The 15401-nt window shown below is 40.3% G+C and overlaps 1 protein-coding gene across 2 annotated transcripts in view; it reads right to left on the bottom strand.

Moving 5' to 3' along the window:
* The window catches only part of PLEKHG1 (pleckstrin homology and RhoGEF domain containing G1), a 104939-nt gene that overhangs the window by 62800 nt on the left and 26738 nt on the right, over positions 1–15401 (bottom strand). For both annotated transcript variants that reach the window (XM_053382166.1, XM_053382164.1), the window contains exon 2: positions 12613–12687. In XM_053382166.1, coding sequence (XP_053238141.1) covers positions 12613–12661 — 49 coding nt within the window. In that variant the 5' untranslated portion in view covers positions 12662–12687. The remainder of the gene's footprint in view (positions 1–12612; positions 12688–15401) is intronic.

Here is a 15401-nt window from a genome sequence, read left to right as displayed (position 1 = left end):
TGTATGCTGCCCACTGATCATGAATGAGTACTAGGCATGATGGCTATGCTGTGCCTCCATGGTTGGAGGTGGTTTGTTTCTGAATGCCAGTTTCTGGAAACCACGCGAGGGGAGAGTGCTCTTGTGCACTGGTTGGCCACTGTGAGAACAGGATGCAGGACAAGATGGACCACTGACCTAATCCAGCAGGCTCTTATGTTCTTAGGGAGTCTTAGATGTACCTTCTTCAGGGTTGTTGTGAGAACAAAATGGGGGAAGGGGCGAACTGTGTTCATCACTTTGAGCTCCTTGGAAGAAAAATGGGGAGGGGGGGTATGTTTTACATAGGACTAAGTAAAATTTCTTCATTGAGGCTTTAGAATATCCATTTAACTTTTAGATATAAGATTTCAAAGGCACTAGGATGCGATGCACAATGTCTGAGTTTTAAAGGAGCCAGAACTCTTGCAATATCTATTACAACTGAAACCAATACCCTAAATGAAAATTTGTAACAATTGTATTTCCCAAGGCTGAAATATAAAGCAGCAAATAATTTTGCTTTTTGGCAGATGGCTAAAATACCTCTAGCTCTGAATCTTTGAACTGGAATTCTAGTTTATTCCATGTATCAAAGTCAGTCCGCCAAACACAATAATTAAATGCCTCCAGAATAAAGGAAACTTGCCAGAATTTGCAAGTTCAATTGAAAAATAAGCATCAACTTGCATAGTCAAGATGCAGCAAGAGAAGTTGAACTTTATACCTCAAGTTATAGATGAAAGCAGATGCTAATATTTTTGTTTGTGCTATCTCCATAGGAACTAAAAGTAACAAAAGATGAAGATTTCCAAAGGACAGTTATCAGGTTTGATTTAGTACCTCCAGTTCTCACGTACTAATACTTCCCTTGAGTCACAAATATTGAAATAACGTGAAAAGAGAAGCAACAAAGACCCATCTTGAAGCCCCCTAGTCATCTCTAATTTGAAATATGACTTCCCTCTTGGGCTGGTCCCAATCTTTTAGATAAAAGTTGGATCATAGCAGTTAATGCCAACTTAAACACAGACACATAGTTATGTCCAGGGGATCTGGACTGAGGGATCTAGCCTTCAATAATACTGGTCTCATGGGGAGAATCCCATTCACCTCCCAGTCTCAGGAAGCTGGCTATGCCTGATCTATGTGTGTTGTTGTTTAGTCATGTCCGATTCTTCGTGACCCCATGGACCAGAGCACGCCAGGCACTCCTGTCTTCCACTGCCTCCCGCAGTTTGGTCAAACTCATGCTGGTAGCTTCGAGAACACTATCCAACCATCTCGTCCTCTGTCGTCCCCTTCTCCTTGTACCCTCCATCTTTCCCAACATCAGGGTCTTTTCCAGGGGGTCTTCTCTTCTCATGAGGTGGCCAAAGTATTGGAGCCTCAGTTTCATGATCTGTCCTTCCAGTGAGCACTCAGGGCTGATTTCCTTAAGAATGGATACGTTTGATCTTCTTGCAGTCCATGGGACTCTCAAGAGTCTCCTCCAGCACCATAATTCAAAAGCATCAATTCTTCTATGTGTATGCAGCTGTTAAGGCACACCTCTGCATTATTTAGGATGAATGCATTGTTGGGCCCAGTATCATATACCCCCCAAAACATTCCTCAGATGAAAATAGGGACATTTCTCACTCCTCTCCCAAACTGTCTCTCCTTGACCCCTCATTTTTTGTCCCTCAACCAGAGCATTTCTACCACCACTACATCAATGGGCCTTGGCACCAACACCCTTCATGATCCTGAAAACCCCTGAACCCTAATTTTATTATATTCATTGGTAGATTTGCCAAAAGAAAAACACAAACCAATAAATAAATTTTAGAAAGGGGCGAGTTTTTTTCTGGGGGTATGCAGCGGTATGCATACCCCTAAATATTTTGTGAATCTAAGTTTTGCCTCATATTTCAATATGAGTAGGGAAATGAGAGTACCCCTAAACATTTTTTAAGAAAAGAAAGCAGTGTGTGTGTGTGTGTGTGTGTGTGTATGTAAAGTCTCTTCCTTTCTTCATGCTCAGGGTGTCCCTGCCCTCTGCCAGCTTCTCAGAGCCGGTGCGTCACAGCCACTACTGCTGCCATCGCTCAGAACAAGCACCAGCTCATTCTCTACCCCGAGCTCAGGGGGGGAAATAGGGACATTTTGGGATCAGATCAGAAGCTGGGATGGCTTTCATACTTCCAGGACTTTCCCTGGAAAATAGGGGCATTTGGAGGGTATGAGTAACATGGCATCAAGGAAAGTTGTCATGTTATTGGCAACCAAATATATGTACCTCCATGCAAATGTGTGCAAAAGAGGATGGGGGGGGGAGAATACAAATCTTAGGTGCTCTCTATATACAGCACCTCCCATACAGTTTTTCTGCTGTAAGACCCAGTTCACACCTTACTGCAAAAAGAGAGCTTCAAATGAATATGAACTAGTTAATACTATGGGTACAGGATCTGACTTCTGCATTATTTTATGATTCTATGTCTTACAGCAACCCAACTGGTATGCCACCATCTAATTTATTTCCCTCATTCTCCCTTAAGTGGGATGAGAACTGAGCTGCAAATATAGTTGGCAGAAAAAGAATTCTGCTCATCCCAATAGTAAACTGCACCAATGGAATACATATTCCTTACACACACAAACCCAAAGCCCAAGTAAAAGGACTACAATTAGCTGTTGTGGTTTTCAAAAAAAGCTAGTAAATTGTAAGTCTTACAATTGTCAATTACTTCAAGAAAACACTGGATATACCTTGAAGCTTTTTTGGGAGGAGGGGGAAATCCAGCGTGGAGATTTTCTGAGGTTCCCACCTCTATGGTTTGCTATACCAGCTTGCCAGTTCACCTTAAATTTGAAAGTTAACGTAATAGCGACTATACCTCCAAGCCTGATTTGCTGAAGAAATAACTGTTTAGTTGTTTGACCAATCTCACAGAAAGAACATATGCTTTTCTATTAATATTTTATTGCTTATAAAACATCAAAGCTGGCTGCCTCCCTACTTTGTCAGCAAGCAACAATTTCCCCCTTTTAAGCTAATTCAAACCACAGGGAGCCAATTAAAAAAAGTGAAGCTTAACACAACTATTTCCTTCTAGTAATCTCTCTAAATTTAGGGTTTATCAGGCCTTATGGGGTCTTCTTTCCAGAGCAATTGGCATTTATTCATTTAACTACCGTGTGTATAGCTAAGGGAATGAAACAAGTTCAAATGTTACCACTTGACTTCAAATTGAGAAAGACAGAATTTATTTAAAACACACTTGAGATTTCTTCTGAACAGTTTTTCTTTTAATACAAGGAAATATGTTACAACATTCCTTCTTCCTTTGTCAAAAAGGGGCTAAATTAGTATTTTGGCGGTCACCGAAGGCTTTTTCCAGTAATATTAAATTTCGCCATGTTACAGGATATGGACACTAAAAGGCTACTGAAGGCTAATGTTGCTGTTATTTTAAAAGAATCCTCAGTTGTTGTTTTTTAAGGCAATTATGTGCTTCAATGAGGTAATACAAAAACAACATTTCCCCATTGTTTTGTTTTCGTTTTTCAGTGAAAAAGAAGTTGGGAAGGGGGAAACAGAAGCATATACAGTCGTACCTTGGAAGTTGAACAGAATACGTTCCGGAAGTCCGTTCGACTTCCAAAACGTTTGAAAACCAAAGCATGGCTTCTGATTGGCTGCAGGAAGCTCCTGCAGGAAGCTCCTGCAGCCAATCGGAAGCCCCGCCGGATGTTTGGCTCCCAAAAATAGTTCGCAAACCAGAACAGTCACTTCAGGGTTTGCAATGTTCAGGAGCCAAAACGTTCGGGAACTAAGCTGTTGGCCTTCCAAGGTACGAATGTATTAAATTCTTAGTAAATCCGGTGAAGTTTCAACTTCTGTTTTTTATTTATCTGATGTTTTTAAAACAAAAAGCACTTTTATCTGTCCTGACCACGCAAAATGAACTCGGTAATCTCAGCAAAGGAATGCAAACACCAGCAATGCACAAGATGAACTGCAAGTCCTGTGTTAAAGCTATCCAAAGCTTCAAAATTTACATGCAATTGCATACTGAAAAACTGCATGCAATTGCAAAATGCATAGAATTATTATTATTATTATTATTTTGCATTATGTGAGGAATGTAGATCTGCCTCTTTGCCGAGACACTTTCATCTGTGCTTTAATTTTAATTTAGTAGTTTGTGCAGAGAAAGGAGATACAATTGAATACACAATAGCAAAGCGCTTTTTGGCCTGAGGGCAGAAGCTTCCATACCCCTGGGCTAAAGGTTAAAAGATTCTGATAAACCTTCCTAAAATAAGCCAATCACAATCAGAGAACAAAGTACTGTGTTGCATGAACACAAATGTTTATTTGAGCAGCTAACAACCCTTTTTATATAATTCTTTTCCATTTTGTTTGCATTACATTTTCGACTCAGAAATAAAGCAGAATGGAAAATAAAGAAACCCTACAAACATATATATAAAACTTGGCAAAGAGGAAAGTGGGACATCCAACAATTTAAAAATTGTTCTCTATGGTAGAATTGACTAGATGTCAAAATAAACTGTTTTTAAAAACACCTTCATGTGGTAGCAATTTTATCCAGCAAAAATCCTTACTTGAAGCAAAGAATTCCAAACAACAGAGCTGCATAACAAATTTCCAAATCACCCATGATGTGCAACAGGTGAAAACACATGAGCTGTGTTATTTAGATTTGTTTAAGGGAACCTATAAAATGCTTAGCCTCCAATAATTTGTTCAATATCAGATCTAGTTGGTTATCTTTAGAATAACAATTGGCAGCTAACTGCAATACAGTGGACGCTCAGGTTGCCAATGTGATCCATGCGGGAGGCACATTCACAACCCACAGCACCACGTCTGTGCACATGTGGGTTGCGATTCGGTGTTTCTGCGCATGCGTGACCGCCGAAACCCGGAAGTAACCCGTTGCGGTACTTCCAGGTTTCAGCACATCCGTAACCTGAAAAAACGCAACCTGAAGTGTCTGTAATCCAAGGTTTGACTGTAATGAAACTCTCAGGGCTGCATCGCGCATTACAAAATTTGTTCGTAGAAGGCTGTTTAATGAAGAGAACAATGCTATTGTTGGTATTTCACAGATTGATGCTCACAGCTTCCCTCCCCATGTCCACAACAAAAACAAACAAGCCATCAGCATATGTAGTAATCAGATTATCACATCATTTACAGACTACTCAGACAATATTTTTTTCAGAGGTGCCTTCTGCCTAGGAATTCTGTAAACATGTGAGGAGAGTCAGAATCTACAACACGTGGAAGCTTTCATCAGTGACAGCTATTTTTAGCCACCTATATACAAATCCAAATTGCTGCTGAGAAGGGTAAACAACATAGTAAATTCATGGCTATTTTTAGAAAAAGGTATTTAGCCCTGCACTTTGACATATGTATCATCTGACATATATTTAGTACCTTTCACTAGCAATAATCCATTCGCCCAACCCGTGTGCTGGCATTGATATCAGCATGTGACACCAGAGTGATTTAAGGATTCATGCCTCCTACCAAAAAACATTATCATCTATAAATGACAGGCAAGCACCCAATACAACTGGTACATAAAACTCCAAATATATTAATGTACTCTAGATTGCAGTAAGTATCTGTGAACAAGCCCCTTTAAAAACTCTTTCCTTATTTAATTTTTATACTGGACAGTTCAGTTGGTTAGAACATGGTGCCAGTAACACCAAGGTCGCAGGTTCGATTCCCATGTGGGACAGCTGCACATTCCTGCATTGCAAAGAACTAGATGATCCTCAGGGTCAATTCCAGCACTACAATTCTTTGATTCTTACAATAAGTACAAAGGGATCTGCTTAGCAGGTGAGAGAGTGGATTTTCATACAGCTATTTAAAATAAAAAATCGTATTATGTTTGAGGCCAAAAATAAAGCAAATCAGGCAACTTCTCTCAATACTTAACCACCAAAAGCACTTCAGTCTAGCACAGGGAGGGATTTTAACTGAGCTCAAGATAAGGAAGGAAGGGTTAACTTTCATGGAAAACTCACGCAAATAGGCTTGTGTCTGAATACATCCCCAACTTCTGAGCACAATTAGCGGCTGTGGAATACTGCTTGTGCCAGACTGCTGGAAAGGCGAAATGGATATCCAGGGGGAGGGAAGAGGGGAAGGAGTATCCTGGAAAAAGGCATGGATGACTGAAACTTTCTACAGGAGACCTCTCCACAATGCAACATTTTGTTATAGATCCCAAATGTGCTTATATATTACACACTATGATTTATGGTGTATGTTGTTTGGGATTTCTAAGAAATATTTCAGAACACTGAATATTTCAGTCCCACCATCCATCCAACAGAGATGATATAATACACACACATTTTGTGTGTGTGTGTGTGTGTGTTATAAAGTCACACACACCTTAAAACTCACAGGCCATTCAAATTTTACAGGCATGATTAAAAGGAGTATTAGATCACAGCTGACTGGAATGCTGAACTCCAGCTGGACACCAGCCAACCGGGACTCATGGTAACCATTGTGTTTTTAAAGATCCATTTTAAAAGAGTCATTAATATTCTCCTCAGGACTTCAAATGCATGGCAAGTAATCCAACTTGGCAACAAACCTATGGAAGATGGTGTTACTTTCTACTTTCAGCCAACTCACTTTCTTGAGCAGATTTGAAGGGTTAAGGCCCAACACTTGCTTTCATGCATCAGGGCATAATCAGCAAGACTTCATGATGTAAACCCAGGTAAATATTTGTTTTGTATTCTATTTATAAATACTTTAATTACAAATTGGTTTAATGTAGGGTGCACCAAACACTATATAATTTTGATATTCCTTCAACTGTAGCACATTCAAAGACAGCTGAACCCCAAAATACCTGCCACAAGGTTTTCACATTCAACTTGTTTATCACAGTCTTTTTTACTTTCACAAATACTCTAAGCGGTGTTGGAAACTGAGATATGAAAGCTAGGAGCTAAATGGCACCTTAAGCATAGGTTATGGGCGCAACACTGGAATGTCTAGGCCCACTTTTTTATAACAAGGATACAAAGCAGAAAATGAATGAACTGCAGCTAAAATCTTATATTCATTTTTCACATGGTCTAGTCCTCATCTGAAGACTGCAAAAAAACCCAAAGCCATGCTTCCCCTGCCCGCCCCACTAATATTCTTAAAAGAGGGTCTCTTCTCCAGTCTTCAGAGAGTGGCTGGAAGTGGGGAGGCAGAAAAAGGTCCTCCTTTTCTTCCACTCTGCAGTTTTAATCTGAAACCTTAGGTGCAGTACTGTGTCCAGAGCTCAGAAATGGCTCTCGCTAATGAAATTCCTTGTCGCAAAACCCGCCTAGAACAATGGGAGTTTCAAACACTGGCTTTAAGATAGCAGCCCAAATGCCTCTTCTTAAGCAATGTATATGGATTAGCTTGAAAAATGACCTCTTTACAATTACCGTATAGTGGGAGTAATTTCTACAAGCAGACCAAAGGAGGGGTAACAGCACCAAAGCCAATACTTTTCAGATTTGAAAAAAATAACAACTTGCAATGCTTATGACTGCCTCATGAGTTGTTCTTCAGTGTAGTTTGTAAATTTATCCAGGGAAGGAACCCTCTCTCCCTGCCCAGTTCCCTCCCAGCTGATCATTTACCTGCCCTGGAAGTAATAGCAACAATAGTAATAAATTTCTGGAGGCCTCTCTCCCTGATATCTGGACTCTGGAAACATTATGACAGTGTTCCAAGAGTGAGAGGCCATTATGCACTCACTTCAACAAAACCAAGTTTTACATCAGCTGTATAAGATGCTCGAGCAGTGTTTCCCAAACTTGGGTCTCCCGCTGTTTCTGAACCACAACTCCCATCATCCCTAGCCAGCAGGACCAGTGGTCATGGATGATGGGAACTGTAGTCCAAAGACAACTGGAGACCCAAGTTTGAACTCTGAGCTTCAACTCTGGACAACCTGGAGGGAAAGAGACGCCCAAATTTAGAGAATAGTTGTTAAATATGTCTGTCTCTCTGCCGGCAACATTCATATTTAAAACTTGACAGATTCTGGCCCGTGTTATTTAACATCTTCTGCATTGAACGGGAAGAATAATTGAAGGTGTTCATTGTCATCTATATGCAGGTGACGTGTAGCACTTTTAAACTTTTCAACCTAATACAAAGGAAGCTGTTGAGGTTCTGAACTGAAACCTGGAGATATTAATGAGCTGGATGAGCACTAAGAAACTGAAGATGAATCCACACAAGACACACATGCTCCTGATCAGGAGGGATATGGCTTTGGGACAAGAATTCTGCCTGGTTTGAATGAGCATGCACACACATAAACACATCTTGAAAAATCAGGTTTGCAGTTTGAAAGTGTTCCTAGACTCAGTTTTCTATCTGGATGACCTGGTGGCAAAAGTGGCCAGTTCCAAGAGAGTCAGACCTGGCTACAATTAAGAAGAAAAAGAGCCTGAGTTAAATCAAGATCAGATTAGTGCAATGTGCTCTAAATGGGGCAACTTTAGAAAAACCTTTAGAAGACACACTTGATCCAGAATGCAGCAGCAAGCTCATCTATAGGACCATGTTACACCTGCAACCTCTATGCCCGCTGCCATTTCTTCCAGACACAACTTTGGCAATTACCTTCAGATAGCTGAATGATTACCCATACCACCCTGCTTGTTCCCTAATATCTGGAGAGGTCCTTTTGTGCCATGTAGCTGTTTTAATGGCTGCATCCATATTGTGGGACATTTTGCTCCATAAAGTGTGGATGTCCCCTCTCAGGCTGTCTTTTGGCAGTAGGGAAAGACATTATCATTTAGATATGCGTTTACTCAAGTATCTGCTATAAATAATCATGGTTTATCAATGCCTTTTATTATATTTTAGGATATTGTTGATTCTGAATTACAGTAAGCCACTCTAGTGGGATAGAATTTCTATGGGGGTATCACAAGAGGACTCTGGTGCACCAAGGAGATCAAAATGGAATATATAAGCCATACCTGAGCTACAATTTTTAACAGCGTGTTATGATCAAAAGTGGAGGAGGGGTTCTCCCCCTCCCAGAGTGACTTAGAAACTTTTTTTGTATTCAGAGGATGGCATGGAGGGTTGTAGTAATATTACTCATGACAAAGGATCCTGCTGAGCAGGGAAGATTAGCTACTCCGGTGGTCCAGAGTGTCCCATTACAACCCACTCAGGGGAGGAAATGGAAATATGTTAGATGCTGTGTGACAACTTAATCTACTACTCCTTACAGTGTACAGACATCTGGCTCAGCCTGTATAGACATAATTCAACAGAAGCAATAGAGAAGGCAGAAGTTATCATCAAACACACACATTTACTATCCTCTGCATTGTCATTTGAATTATTATTAGTTTAAAATGTGACCTCTTAAGTTTTTATCTACACAAGAATTTTATTCTCCATTTGCAGCAATCTCTTTGTGTTATAAATTATCATGAACCAAGCCTTTTTATTTGGATACACACACAAAGGAAGATAAAAAAAGGAATACAGAGTCTGGACAAATTTGTCTCCTACAGCTGTCCAGGAAGAGATGCTAAAAATGATGGTTTATCCAGATGCCCTGCAAAATCTAGGGGAAGCAGGCTTCAAAATAATGTAAAAAACTTATCTGGCTCACCAGGAGAATACAAATGCCTTGTTAGGTTACTACAGCCCACAAACTAGCCAGCTGTGAAGGAAACAGCCTGGTGACAAACCATACCAGGAAAGCAGGTCAGGATTTCCTGCTGTAATAGAGCCTGCTACTCAAAGAGAAGCTAAAACGAGCGTCAAGCTGCAAAAAGGTTTTCTTGTAAAAGCTATGTCATAAATTGATAATAAGTAGCAGCCTAGAATTGGATTTCCATTCCACAGCATTTTCGATTTTGTGCCAACCTTATACTACCCAAATTACCTTGGTAATCAAATTTTCCATAACCTTTGCACTACAGGTGCAAACATACAGCTTTAGCTTCTGAGTGGCAAGTAATTCCTTCCTAAACCCAAGGTTTTTGTATGCAGCCCACAAGCTTCCGTTGAAATGCTGATAAATTCATGGACATTTTAAAAGGCTCTAGCCCTCACAGATTTGAATATATGAAGGTCAAGTTTCTAATATGAGGATTAATGCCAACCAGGATGCTTGTGACATATTTAAACAGATGTTATTTCAGATTGCTCCAATTCTCATTCATACACAAAGTCACCAACAATTTTAAAAAGGAAAATATCACTGAATAGAAACACTGGAACTACGTTAGGAACAATCTGGGCTAACGATCTGCATAACAATCTACTCTTGCAGTTCTAACACACTTCTCTGTTTCACTATGGACTATCATAGTAGTTGTTCAGTAGAGAGTGGGTTTCAAGGCTGTGATTAAGAAACACACAAATAAATTGTTTAATGTATTTGTATCTCTCAATAATGTTTCCATATATTCTTCATGTGTGCACACAAAACAAAACAAAACAAAACAAAATACAACACCATTGCTTTGGTGAAAGAAAATAGACCAGAACATTCATAGGTAATTTTTGTTGACCAAAAGGGCTTGGTGGGAGAGAAGATGAAGAAACTACCTGCCAATTTTTAGTAAAGTAATCACAAGACTCTATTTTCTTTCATTCACTTTTGTTTACATGCGTATGCAGTGGCAGCTGGTAGCATTTTGACATGGTAGAGCTGCAATGCTTAACCTTGCTTTGTTTAAACTTTAGGAATGTGTGCCAGTACACATGTGCTAAGTGCTACTGTCTTCTCCTTGCTAAATAATAATAATAATAATTCACCCTAATGTCCCAAAGCAAGTTACAACATTAAAAGACAATTGGAGCTACACTTCTATGCACAGCTACGTGGGAAGAAGCTGGCTGAGGCTGATGGGACATTGAAACCCCAAAGAAGTTCATTAAATCCTACAACCTGTAGCAGCACACAAGATAAGCAAACCAACGCTGTGGAAAATACTGGCTGCTTTCAGGCTAATCCTTAGCAACTAGTGAAATTACAATATTCAGCAGGCAAGGGAACTAATTGGATATTGATGAGTTTCTGTGCTGAAATATTAAATATCAACACATGTCATTGAAGCAACTTGCATTGCAAGAGAAAGAAGCTTCACTGCTCATTTTTCTAGAGAGTACAAAAAATAGCTTTTAGAGACTCTTCCCTCATCATAACAGCATCCTCTTCTATTTCTGAAGCACTGTCCGGAGTTCTAAGCTATAACTTCACATGAAGGACAAAGTCCACAGGGCAATAAAAATCTGAAACACAATTAATTCCTTGTTTGACTATCTTCAGAAAAGAAAAAGTGATAGCAGCACAGAACCCCAAACAGATGACTGACATTACCAGATAACAATTAGTTAGGTTAATGGGTAACACTTTGTCGGGCTCCTACAAATGTCAATACAGCACATCAATAGCTATAAAACACCCAAGGGAATGGTTAATATCACTCTAAGGCAAACTGCCTTATTGAGGAAAAAGATGGACTGGCTGATCAAGTCATTACTACCAGTCATGGTTAGCAGTAGTAATTCTTCTGAACACTGGTTGTGGAAACCACAGAAGGAAAGAGTGTTCCTTTACTCAGATCCTGCTTGTGGGTTTCCCATAGGCTTCTGGTGGGCCACTGTGAGAACAGGATGCAGGACTAGTTGGGCCATTAGCCTGACCCAGCAGGCTCTTCTTACGTTCTAATTATCTTACCATCCCCCCAAATTAGAAAGCAAAACAACAAACTCCAGATTAATGTGGAAAATGCAGAGCTTAGGCCTTACTTTGCTTTGGCTATTTATTGTGTTCAGTTTTACAAAACATGGATCTGAAGTGAATGTTGAAGTATCACTACTTGATGTATCATCAAGTGACTTTATTACTGTTCAGGCTGCAATCCTGTAGCCACTATAGAAGTCAATAGGACTTACTTCCAAGTTAATACATACAAGATTACGCAGTCAGTTTAATTTTGCTGTGCAAGTGGACTTACACAGTTGTACCTTGGCTGACGAACACCTTGTGACTTGAACATTTTGGCTCCCGAATGCCGCAAACCCAGAAGTGAGTGTTCCGGTTTGCGAACATTCTTTGGAACCCGAACATCCGACACAGCTTCCGCAGTTTCCTTCAGCCAATCGGAAGCCGCGCCTTGGTTTCCGAACGTTTTAGAAGTTGAATGGACTTCTGTAATGGATTCCATTTGACTTCCAAGGTACCACTGTACTTACCAAACATTGGCTATTACACATAAAAACTTACCAAGTCACCAAATACCACACACACACACACCATAAAGTAACACACACCATACAGGAACCTAACATTGTTTGAATCATCTCTCTCACTTTCCCTCACCACAAACTAACTTTTCAGAAATGAAACATTTTTACATAATCATGCTTAAAATAAGCAGGGAAGGAGAGAAACACTACATTTGAGAAGATAGTTTCACCAAAAAAGGATTGATATTATATTTCCTACAATATGTATTCTGAGAAAATGAAAGAACAAGTTTTCTTAAGAGAAAAACAATACCGACCTTCATTCCTGGATAAGGTTTCTTTACCCTCTGGTGTTTTATCTGGCATCTCAGCCGAGACCAATTCAGTGAAACCTGAGGGACATAAAGAAAGAAAACTGTTCTCATACCAAAGCCAGCAGGGGAAAACTTTTCTATAAGTTCAGGATACTGTTACAAGCTAATTCACACACATCCTATAAAACACTTCATCAAAAGGGCAAACAAAGCTAACAAATTAATATATGTGAGCACAAAGAATTCGCTGACCCTATCATGTGTCGTTGAGCTTGAGTAAAGTACCAACAGTTTGCGGAAACATTTCCTTTAAAGCAGGAACCTGAGGCCTCCAGACATTGTCTGACTACAACTCCCATCATCCCTGACCTGTCCCAGCACCAGCTGTTGGCCACATTGGGCACCCACCCAGGGCCTGACCACTTGCCCTGCTGGCTGGGAATGGTGGGAGTTGGAGTCCCAAGAACAACAGGAGCTCCACAGATTAGTCATCCTTGTTTAAGGAATACACAGGCCCATATAATTGAAAAAGGGGTTTTTTGGGGGGGGTGAGTTAACTTAAAAATTCAACTGAGAAGTCCTACTAGTGAACACTAGCCAGTGAATCAAAGATGAATGAAAATATCTGGCAACCCCTTAGGGCAGGCATAGGCAAACTCCAGCCCTCCAGATGTTTGGGACTACAATTCCCACCATCCCTGACCACTGGTCCTGTTGGCTAGGGATGATGGGAATTGTAGTCCCAAACATCAGGAGGACTGGAGTTTGCCTATGCCTGCTTTAGGGCCTTCAAGTCAAAACAGTAAAAGCATTTTTGAAAAATAAAGCACACACCTCTCCATTCTCTGTCCAGCTAAGTAAGTCCCACCAAGTTCAATAGGAATTGTTCTTGTTTGCACAGCATCGACCTCAAGACATCCAGAGGAATGCCAAGCAGAATAATTTAATCCCAGCCATTTCCCCACTATTTGCTTCACTGTGAAAATATATTATAACCTCACTTTATCAGATATCAGGGTGATGTACAAAATAAGGCCCAAAATAGTAATAAGACCATAGATACAACCATAAAACAGAAGCAAATGTCAGTGCATATCCCTCAGGATCAATTTAACATAATTCTCTCTGGCCACACCACTTAACATTTTGGCAACCACGTTCTGCATTAGCTGAAGCTTCTGGATCTATATCAGGATCTGCTGCCCCTGTGGATCCTGTGCCTGAGGTGGTCACCTCACCTTGTCTCATGTGTGGGCCAGCCCTGCTTCTGGGTCATCTTCAAGGGTGGTCCCACTTACAATGCATTGCAACAACCCAATTCAGAACATGGACTGCCATGGCCAGTCTATCCCTGTCTAGGAACCACCTGAAGCTGGTAAAAGGCACTCTGAGCCACCAAGGCCACCTGGTCCTCAAGCAGCATGGCTGGAGCACCTCCAAGTTATGCACCTCCTCTCTCAGAGACAGTGAAACCTGAGACAAAAGAACCACCTGCTCACTGAGTCTCAAACTTAATGGGATTCAACTTCAGCTCTCTGGTCCTCATACCGCCCATACAACTGGAACCCAAACACAGTCAATTTAAGGGGGGAGCAGGGTGCTACACTATTAAAAATTACCTTTCTCTCTGTTCCACTGATAAGATTCCTTCTGTAAGTAGACAGTCACCAGTAAGAGTTTTGCCTCTGGTACAAGGACATAATTGGTGTCTTCAAGCTAATAACGAAACCTCACCCCAGCCCCAACCAACCAGAAATACTTCATAAATTCAATTACTTAAAATGGATTAATATTTGTTTCGTCAACCAAACCGCAGAGGAAGGTTTCTATTTCCACACATTTCTGGGAATAAGCCCTACAGAACAAAATGAGACACATAGCATTGTACGGTAAGTGATCATTTTGGATTTTTAGCTGTAGAATGGGAAAAGCCGAATGAGTATGTTGGGTTTGTGTTTTTTTAACTTAAGTGGCCTATTAAGTATCATGAAACCTTAGAACATCATCTTCACCCTTGCCAACTTCCATGACTAATTTTAGAGAGATGTGAAAACAATGTCAAGTAGCAATTTGCTCAAACTTCAATTAATCTTTCTTTGCTAACAGTACACTACTTGGCCATGAAAGCATCATGTTACAAGAAGCACTCAGTCACAACAGAACTGAAGTGATTTATTAAAAACCTTCTCTGCTTGTATGCTACCACAAGAATGAGCTGTGCTAGTTAATATCGTATTGGCTAGACACACTTTGGGGCTGCATTGTTGCATTACTTTTGCTGGTTATAATGCTAGCACTTCTGTCCTGATTTCTAATGTTCCTTTTGCACTGCAGGTTGTGTAATTGAACTGTGGCTTTTTGAATGATATACTGCTTTGCTGTGCTAAATTTTAAAGGGCAGAAAATATAAATATTAAAACAATAACAGTGGAATGTGAATTGCTTATTTCCCCCCAACTATTGTGGTTCTTAAGCCTAAGGTCCCAAAAGTCTATGGGGGGGGGGACACATGCAAGAGAATGAACTTGAAGATGAATGAGAAATCATTAGAAGTTCAACGCTGATACAGACTTAATTTGCATTTTGTTCACCCAACAATTATGGAAATGGCTTCTACAGGGCCAGCACACCTATGAGGCGGAGTGAAGCAGACGTCTTAGGCAGTGATTTTTTCTAGAAAAATAGGTGCCGTTATTCACCATGAAGTTGTTACAGTAAGTGCCACACTGTATAACAACAGCAAAAAGAGGTGCCTGTACTGCATACCATTGAGTACCCCCTGAAAAAAACTG

This window comes from Podarcis raffonei, chromosome 3, assembly GCF_027172205.1.
Source record: "Podarcis raffonei isolate rPodRaf1 chromosome 3, rPodRaf1.pri, whole genome shotgun sequence".
NCBI lineage: Eukaryota > Metazoa > Chordata > Lepidosauria > Squamata > Lacertidae > Podarcis > Podarcis raffonei.
Note: the sequence above shows the minus strand (reverse complement) of the source record. Positions and strands in the feature narration are given on the sequence as shown.